This window comes from Erithacus rubecula, assembly GCF_903797595.1.
Source record: "Erithacus rubecula genome assembly, chromosome: 2".
In the NCBI taxonomy this organism is placed as follows: domain Eukaryota; kingdom Metazoa; phylum Chordata; class Aves; order Passeriformes; family Muscicapidae; genus Erithacus; species Erithacus rubecula.
In genome coordinates this window covers 89,003,351-89,013,350 of record NC_136685.1, presented here as the reverse complement: position 1 = coordinate 89,013,350, position 10,000 = coordinate 89,003,351, and the positions used below count along the sequence as shown (strand labels likewise).

General features: G+C 43.5%; 1 protein-coding gene across 7 annotated transcripts in view; it reads right to left on the bottom strand.

The window, feature by feature from the left end:
- Positions 1 to 10,000, bottom strand: part of PROX1 (prospero homeobox 1) — a 49,763-nt gene that overhangs the window by 31,166 nt on the left and 8,597 nt on the right. For all 7 annotated transcript variants that reach the window (XM_079297540.1, XM_079297541.1, XM_079297542.1 and 4 more), the window contains 2 exons: positions 8,860 to 10,000; positions 2,144 to 2,251 (listed from right to left, as the gene is read on the bottom strand). The exon at positions 8,860 to 10,000 is cut by the window's right edge and continues 648 nt beyond it. In XM_079297540.1, coding sequence (XP_079153666.1) covers positions 2,144 to 2,251; positions 8,860 to 10,000 — 1,249 coding nt within the window. The remainder of the gene's footprint in view (positions 1 to 2,143; positions 2,252 to 8,859) is intronic.

The window sequence follows — 10,000 nt, the reverse complement described above, 5'->3', positions numbered from 1 at the left end:
CTGCACTAATACAGTTTCTTTTCATTTTTAAGGGCAATTAGTAATGAAATTAAATACGATTGCTTCAAGTATTACACGTTACGCATACATCTTTATTAATATAGCCACAATCTCCAGAACCAAACATTTGGCCAGCGCAGCACATGGAAACGTCTCATTAGGGTACCTATTTACATATGTGTTCTCAGCTCATGGATGAGAGCGTTCCAGTGGCAAGCAGTTGTCCTCATCGGCACTGGTAGGGGACACCTGCTTAAACCACAAGGACATTCTGGCTCCATTTAAACAAAATTATGTCCTCTCGCTTCCGTAAGGAGGGGTGAAGCTAATGGGACTGCAGGTGGGCTAATGGGGGAGCATCCTTTGGCTCTAGAAATTGCAAACACATGCTAAGCACTTTAAAGCATTTAAAGGTATGGAAAAGCTCAAGAAAAGATTAGTACATCTGATATTTACATCCCTGGTTCTCTGGTGCTGCTGACCATGTGTGGCTGTCACCTGTCCCCCAGGGAAGGGGCTGCATTTACTTTAGGACAAATGACCCCATCTCACACTGGTGGTTTGTAAAGCCTTTTTGGGTTTCTGCTGGTGCCGTATAAATGTTAGGTGGAACTAAAGTAAATTTCTGTATTTTACACAATTTTCTCAGAAGACAAACTCAATGTGTGCATGCAAACACATAAATGTGTATCTTCTTAAAAAGTGGAAATAAAGCAGAAACGCCAGCAAAAAAAATATCCCCACTTCAGCACACCTGGCTGCATGAACTTTCAGGGGCAAAGTCACAGGGTAGCCCCAGAGCAGACCCTCCTGAGCATCACTGCCAGCTCTACATCTGCCTGTGGCACCTCATCGGAGCAGCGTTGCCTGAAATGCTCCCGCCGATTTTAACACTCCAGGTGGATCCACTCTGAGAGCAAACCCTCCACTTGGCCCGCTGCACCATTTGCAGCTTTTTTTTGTGTGTGTTTAATGATTCTTGACCAGCCATTTAGCCTAGGAAGTGCCTGTATTGCTTCCCCCCTCCTTTTTATAAATGTTGTCACCATCCGCTCAGCACATGGCATTGAATAGAGGAACCTCCAAGGACACGGCTGTGAGGGGCAGGAGTGTATTGAGATGTGCAAGCAACATTAAATGGAAAAAAAAATAAAGGGGAAAAACTGCCAAGAAACTTGACCAAAGAAAACTGATCAGCAGAAACTGGGCCAAGTTCACAACCTGTGGGATAATCTGCTAAGACTGAAAAAACCCATAACACAGAAGTGATTAAAAGAAGGATTTCTGTAATTTGGTTGGGGGGGACATGGAGGGGGGGAACGATATGTAACAAACTAATTTAAGCTAATGTAATGTTTATAAAGTTACTTAGATAATGACACCATGCATACCATTATAATCATTAAAACACAATCTATGTGGTTTTTTTAAAAAAACTTAGATGATTAGCACAAAATCAAGTTGATGTGAAGGAACAATTACTTTTAGAAAAAAAAATCAGGAGGTCCTAATATTCTGTAGAATGAGGGAGGATGCAGCTGTATGTCGACAGCTTTCATATCCTCATTTGAATAATGTGGCCTGAATCTGTCACTTTATTCATCCTCCTTATGCTCAGTGTACTCTGCATCAACAACAAATTAAGTTGTAAATAAGAGACAATCATCACTTTTGTTTTTAAGCAGCTTCTGCATGGAGAATTTCAATGTACTGTTTCTTTTTGACAGAAAGAAAGGGATTCTACACTCTGCTTATGTAAGCACAAATATGAGGAAACCAACCGAAATGAAACAATGAGGGAGCACTTGAGAACTGCTCCAAAATGTTCTTGGAAGTACATTTCCACCACCACAAAAATCTCCTTTTTTAATAGGATATATAGTGAAGACCCTTTAATTTACTGTAATAATTATCCTTTGCTTTAAAATTTTGATTTTTTTTTTTTAAGATTTAGAAACATTCCCTTTCCTCATCCAGGCACAAGCAGGGTATACCTCAACAGGAAGAACAAGTGAATAAGGTCAGGATGTATCCTTTATGTACCCAGAAATATTGCAAATCTCTAACATGATAAAACAATACATTTTGTGAGAAAATACAGCATGCAGTTAAGACAAAGAGGTGGGGGAAGAGATTTTCTTACCTTTACATCTGAGAAGTAGGTTTTCAGCATATTGGAACTTGGGTACCGGGTGTAAAAGAACATGAGCTTGGCCTTTTTCAAGTGATTCGGTGACAAGCCTTCCTGCATGTAGGATTGAATTAGTAAAGGAAAATTCTTTTCTTGAGAAAGCTGTTTCTGAACATACAGAGCTAACAAAGTGCCCTGTTAAATAGTCTATGGCTCCTCAGACTACAGGAGAAAGTATTAACATTTGAACTGCTGCGCTGTGATTTTCTCTAAAAGAGGCAAACATGGGATGAGTGGCCATGTAACCTAAACCCTGTGTATCCTATCAGTTTAGGTGCTGGGTCTCAGGGATCTTTCAAGTTTACGGATTGTGCACCATATGTACGTTCACTTGTTGCTACGGAAACAAATGCAGGAAGCATGTGCCGCAGAAAACTTATCGGGAGCTTTTTTCTCCTTCTCCTTTCCGATGCCAGCTAAAGTTTCTTTTCCTCTCCGTGTTGTGCTGCTTGCACACAATAAAACCGATGAATGTAAGACAATCAGAGACATTTTATGATTTTGAGCAGTTTTACGCAGGCAGCACATTTCGCCTGTCCCATTCATGTGGATAAATTTTAACATCTTGGTAACTCTCTCTAGTCCTGCTGTTGCTCTGCTCCAGTGGCTGCCCTGCAAATCAAAGTGAAATTTGTAGTAGGCAGAGCCCCTTGGCCGCTGAATCCCTCTGCCACAAACTTGTCGCCTCCTGATTTACACAGTTAACTCCTTGGAGAACAGAGCTGTATTTGGGGCTAGCCAATCAATACATGAGGGCTAGCAGATCAATAAATGGCCACTTACCCTATAAGGCAGCCTATTTATCCTGGAAACATCATTACCTTTTAGATCTGTAAACAGAAGCAACTAAAAGAGTTCCCAAGGGAATGTGAAGCTAACCATAACAATCTCTGCTTGCTGATTTTTCTCCCAGCTTCTTGGCTCCCTTTTGTGAACTGCGTGCTAGGACGGCTCTGGTCACATCTGTGCCGCAGGCTGGCCCTGCCATTTCCTCAGCAAATTAATGGCTTTATAATTTATCAGAAATAAAGATGCACGTGGAGAAAATCAATGCAGCCCCCACAAGGTCAATTAAGGGTTCTTCCCAGAAGCTTCTCTAAGGACTGTTTCTCCTAAACACAATTGTTGAAAATTTCACTCGGTTCACACCTTACGGTGAGGGGAAGGTCAACCAAGTTGACAGATGCACTGCAGCCAAGGTGCCTCTTCTGCCTTACAGCCAGCTGCACGTCAGCACAGAACATCCCACTCCAGGCCTCGAGACGGGAAACCCAGACTAATTTTTATCAGCAGCCTACTGATGATTAGCTAGGCCTTTTCAGCAAAATTCCTGGTTTTTTTTTTCTAATTCCTGAAATCTGCTGAAACCCTCTCCCTTTATTTCAGTTACAAGGTTCGTTTTTAGATTAGAAAAAAGTAACATTGAAAAAAAAAAGGCATTGACAATATTAGTTTAAAACCCTCTTATTATCTGGAAGTACATGAAAAACAGCTCAGCTGAACTTGCATTTTGTTTTAGATGCTTAATGATTACAAAGAAGATAATTTATGACTGACATACTTCTTGTGCCAAGAGAAGAGTTGAAAGAACCTCCAGTTACCTCCATTAGACTGATAGAGAAGTCTAAAAGAGCATTACACTCTGCAGTGCCATCTGTCAAAATACGTAAGTGAAATAATAGTAGCAAGCTGTCACCTATTGCTCAGTGATAAGAGTTTTAGACAAATCAAAACTTCTGTGCCAGAAATCCATTTTGTTATGTGATCCTTTCAGGAAAGTGGGGGTCCAAAAGGGAACTCCAGTAGGAGAGAAAAAAAAAAAAGTAATCTTGAGTCTCCTTAATTTGCAATTCCTCTGATGCCGACAACATGTTAATATCGGGTTTGGTGTATATTCTCTTTCAATGCAAGCTCAAGGATGGACTTAAACTTCAAAAAAACCCTCTCATATTTGCTGGATTTAAGCATATTAGACAGTTTTCTAAGCATTTGTATTCCTTCTGCATTTAGGATTTTTAAATATTTTCTGCTCCAATGCCAGAGGATATTGATATTGAATGAAACATGTATTAAAAGATGCTCTGAGACTCAAATTCCCAGAAATCCATTTTTTATTAAAATTATACTTGTTCTTAAGCACTTGGCAGCCTTAAAGCAATATCAAATATGCAACAAATCTGTATATCTTGATCCTAAGGTTAACGCTTTACTGCGATAAAAGATATGATCTGTAATAATCTAGCAAAAAATAGTTAATGACAGACTTAAGAGCTAAGAATTAGATAACCCATTGCTATTTCAGAAAAAGGAAAAAAAAAAACAACTGAACTGACCAATTGCTTAATTTCCTTTTTAAGTGCTTGGGCTGAAAAGCAACTGTTCTTCCAAGAAAGCACTAGCTGTTTCCAGGATACTTACACACGCACAATGACTCATGATGAAATAGATTCAGTAAACATACAGCTGTACCGAACACGAGCTAAGCCCCATTCAAGGCCAGGAAAGAAAACGAGCACAAATAAATATTAAGGAGGTAAAGGGAGGAGGGGTGCCGAATGGAACGCAAACAAGCTCTGTCCCAGCAGCTCGTGTGGCTTGCCTCAATTCTCTTAGCTATAGCTTTGTGAAGACAGATGACATTCAATTCTATGGCTAATGCAAAATAGACAATAACTGCTGAAACTTGAGCCAGCTGCCAGGTGTAAAAAAAAAAAAGAAAAAAAAAAGGAAAAAAAAGAAAGAAAAAAAAAAAGAAAAAAAAAAAAAAAAAAAGGAGAGAAAGAAAAGATGATAAATCCATAAATTAATGAAAGACATCTGCTCAGGAACATAAAAGATCAGAGGAACAGTGTACTGCAGCTGAACCTAAAGCAGTGTTCAAACAACCTGAGAGTCTCTGCCTTGTGGGTTTACACAGTACAACGTTGCCTCACCTAACACAGCAGCGGCAGAAAAATGGCAAAGCTCTAAGAAATAGGAAGTGAAAGACTGGGAACAAAACATATGGAGACAAAACATATACACATTCTGTGTGTTTTAACAGGAGAAGCACAGGGGTGGCACTGCACAGCATTTGATTCATTTGTACAATCCTCCTCCCGGGTAATGCTCCTCTTTTTGCAAAAGTATTTTTCAGCAGAGATGATCTTTCACTCCTGTTACTCTCAGCCTGAGCCCCCACAAACGCTCTAACAGGCTTATCTAGCCCACGCATGCTCTGAGCTGAAGGAAAAGTGGTAAGAATAGGCTGTATCAGGTAAAAAAAGTCTGCAGCAGCAAAGCCAAGCTGCTCCTTAAGTTACACCTCGGGTACTTTTAATCAGCCAGGCTCCTAATAACCGAATCTCAAAGCATCATCAAGTCCTTCCAAAGAAGGGTTGGCTGGTTGCAAAGCATTTGTTCATCACCCAGGTTTCCTCAACAGCAGAGTTATCCAGTTTGCTGTACAATCTCTCCTTTTTTTAAAAAGTTTAATTAGTTTCATTTTAGTCAGATGTAATAACTCCCCATTTCAAAATGTTGTAATTCACTAATTATAGCTTTTGCATATTGGGACTTTGAAACTTATTCCACTTGGATTGGAATTCTGTTTAAAAATAAATAAAATTGTAGAAAGTTGCACTAATGTTTCTAAGCCCTCTTGCCAGGGACAACACGCTAAACTTCTTCACCTTTGCACGTCTTAACAGCACACAAACTGCTGTTGTGCTTCAATTTTGATCTATGCAAATGTTTTGTGACTGAACAAGGCTATTTTTCTTGAGATGCAAAGAGGATGCATGACAAAGAAAGATCATGCAGGAAAACAATTCACTGTCTGTTTCTTTTTGAATTTGAATAAAACTTAATATTTGATTAAACAGATTAGTTTGCAAAGATACAGACTGCATTAATGACCAAGATGGGAATTCAGACTGCAGGTGCATCTTATCTTGTTTAGCAACATACACAAACATTAACCATTTCCTTATGCAATTCAGCAAAGAATGATCAGATACATTTTACAGCCGTTGGTTAAAAAAAAAAAAAAAAAAAAAAAAAAAGAAAAAACCAAGAAAACAAAACCCAGGCTAGTTTAGTGTTTAACTTACTACTAAAATCTGAACTTGGCTGTATCTGCTGGTCTTATGTTTTCATCCTGGCTGCATTGTCCAGAAAAACAGATGTTACTTTCTGCAGGGAAGAAAGATCTGCTTATTTCAAGAAATTTATTCCCTATACATGCACATTCAACCATGTAAAATAAAAGTGCCACAACAGAGCTGACCAGAAACAAACCAACCTCCACCCCATGCATTTCCCTGGAAAATTGTAAGCTACCTGGACACGTGAGCTGCTGCTAGAAAAAAATCATCCATCCCTACAGCTGAGCTGTATACTCATGTAGAAGTGTTATTTAATAAATCTGGTTTGGATCTAAATCCAGAAAAAACTGCAGTCTGCACTAGTGCCTAGGTGGGAAAGTCAGAGTGCTTTCCAGATGGCAGGGAAAGAAGGGCAGTGAGAAAGAAAAGGGATCACTGTAGCACCCAGGCATTTCCCCTGGCTATTCCTTGGAGCAGCAGGGGACTCTTGCACCCCTGTTTCAGCAGAAGCAACAAGCTCCAACAGTGAGCACCAGTAAGAATGACCAGGAGAAAGAGGGAGAAATGGGAGGGGTGGGGGAGAGATGCTCCACGGGTGGTGAGGATCAAGTGCAGCCCTAGAACTACTCCTAGTTCACACTCTTGGCTTGTTTCACCTCTCATCACTGCTCCTCCAGGATGGGAAAACTACTTTTATACAAAAACAATTAGTATGCCACTCTATATTTGGTAGAAATTAATTGCCCTGGCCTGAGTCTTGCCCTCAGCTGCCTCTCCTGTTGACCTTGGGACTGCTTTCCAAGCACTGCACTTACATTTCAATATGCAGGAGAGATTTTTGATTTGGAACACCCCAAATAATTGGCACAACCTCTGAGTGATGTTGCATCTAGACTGCCTCCTCTCTTTGCCTTACAATTTAGACAGTGAGGAAAAGATTTCCCTGCTACCAACACTCAACAATATAATTTTCTGGGGAAAAGGTACCTCAAACACCACATCCACTATCAGCTGCTTCTCGAAAACACCAACACCTAAAGAAGGTGCTTTCCAACAGAAAACACTTTCCTCTATAGAAATGGGACTATTCATACAGGTTAAGCACCTGACTCAGACTAGACCCAAGCTGGATCAAAGAGTGGTGGTAATGGGCTTTGGACCTGCCTTTGGCTCCCAGTGTCGTGGGAGGGGTAGGAAATCCAGGTAACCAGCAGGTCTAGAGCCCTGACACCACCCTCCTGAGGATTCAACTCTAGATGTGGTTAAATTATTCTAAAACCACCAGAGTTATCAATCACCTAGAATATACACAGTGAAGAATCACAGCCTAAGCCATCTGCGTCCACAGGAACACCTCTCCAAAGGGGACAAGTTTCACCACTGCTACTGTTACCCAGAGAGGGGAGAGCTATTCTGTTGCAATTATTTTTTATCATTTTGGGACTGAAATTAGAGTCATCTAAGGTGCCTGGGCTGTTGCCTTCTGCTGGGGTCTTGGAGCTGGGAAAAATTATCCATCTACTCCTCATGCAAAATCCTCAATTAGCAGGGGATAGGCATGGTATTTTATTTGCTTTCAATACAACTGTACCTGGAAACAAAACCTTCTGACCAAAACGCATGTTATGGGAAAAGATGGAAGGACTGGAAGGCATTACTGCTAAATGAGAAAAAAAGAAAAAAAAAAAAGCCAAAAAAACAACAACCAAAAAACTAGTTTCCAGGGAAAGAAAAAAAATAAAAAAAAAAAAAAAGAAGATGATTACTGTGTCTGGATATGCCTAAATAAAGGCAGAGATGGATTTGTCACCCTAGCTAAAGCCTGCTATTGAGCTACAATGAGAGATTTTATTATCATCTTATTTTTTTTTTAAGCAGGGGAAGTGTCCTGTAAATTTAATACAGCTGAAGTTTTATATTTAATTGTTCTCTCTAGCTTTCCAAAATAATTTGCTTTGTGTATGTTAGGACAAAAGATTTCTGTGTATGGCTGAACAGAGGTTAATCATGCATAGCAGGCAGCTGCACAAGGGCTGAGGAACAGACCTCTGGGTGGGGGGAAAGAACTTGATGCAGCCTGAATATATCAGTACCTGCGTCTCTCGTGCTTCGCTTCCCTTACGTACTTGAGAGCTGAACTCTCACAGACGACCTGGCCGTGGCTCTCTGCGAGCCCCAGCCTTGACACCATTGACATGGATTGTGAATTGGCCTGGCAGGGCAGGAAAAAGGGGTGGCCCGGCCCTAGCTGGAATGGTTTTTGGCTGAGGGTGATGTCCCCTCGATCACCTCCCTGCCTGAGGAAGGATCTGCCAGCCCAGGGAAACCCACTGGCACTGTGGTCATGGGTTTGGCTGCCTTCCTGACCCCACGAGGTGGACTGAAGGCTGGGGGAGGGCCAGCAGCATTTTTAGGTGAACACCATTGCTGAAAGAGTGCTGTCAGTCAACACCACATGTTTTATTTGGCCTCGCCAAGCCGCCCCCCTGCACCCTGCGAGCACCGAGGAAAGGCCCCTGGCACCAGCACGGCCCCTCATCCTCTCCCACCAGCTGATTCTCACTCATCTTTCGAAAAGGATATTGCACTTCCCGAGTAGGGCGAGATTTCGGACATGTCTTGCAGGTCGCCACACTCGGACTTAATGAGGGACAAGGAGAGGCCCTCGGCGGCGCTGGGCGGGTGGGCGGGCGAGCAGGGGTGGTGGTTCATGTGGTGCGACGACATCTTGGTCCTCAGGCTGGTGGTCTCCCGGGTCAGGTCGAGGGATTCAGGGGAGGCGCGATCTTTCCCTGGGAAGGAGGCCGAGGGGGCGCCCAGCGGGCTCTGGAAGGGGTAGGCCATGAGGGGCAGCGGGAAGGGGTGGCGGAAGGAGGAGGTGGAGAAGCCGGCGGTGGCCGAGAGCGGGGACTGGTGCAGGGAGGCGTGATGGCCGCCGGCCGGCGGGGCCGAGGCCGATTGGTCGGAGGAGTTCTTGCGGACGACGAGGGGCAGCGCCTCGGTTTGGTCGGTGGCGCCGGGCATGGGGACGCTGCCGAAGGTGTCGAGGGGGTTGGGAATAATGACGTCCCCAAAGCACTGCAGGCGCTGGTTGGCCGTGTGGAAGTTGTGGTTCTCCCCGTTGACGGCAAACCTTGCCTGCGGGATCTGGAGGGGTGGGAAGACCTGAGGAAGCTGGCGGGAGGGCTTGGATGAGAAAACTTTGACCACTGTGTCCACAACTTGTGACATGGCAGTGTTCAGCTCCTGCTTGAGGGTCTCAGCCAAGTGTTTGCCTTCGGGGTGGAAGGCGTTTGGCCCTTGCTCCTTCTCCTTAGGACCTTCTCTTTTTGGCTTGTTCTCCGCTACCTCCTGCTCCCGGATGAGGGCCCGTGCCCGGTCGATGAACTGCCCCGGGTCCAGCTCGCACATCTCATTGTCCGACCTGCCAACGGAGTCGCCGGCTCTCGCGTCCATGGTTTCGGAGCGCATGCTGTCTTCAGACAGGTTGCCATCTTCATCATTTTCGGAGTCGGTGCTGTCGTAGATCTGGTAGAACTTCTCCTGCAGCTGGCGCAGCTGCTTCTGCATGTCCTCCAGCTGCTGCTTCAGCTGTCTGCGCTCCTCTCGCTTCTGCTCTTTCCTCGCCGAAACCAGCTGCTGGAAACTCTGCTGCTGCTGCTGTGGCAGCTTTTGCTTGCGTTTGTTTTCTCTGTAACTTTCTCGGGGACTGACGGACTGCGGA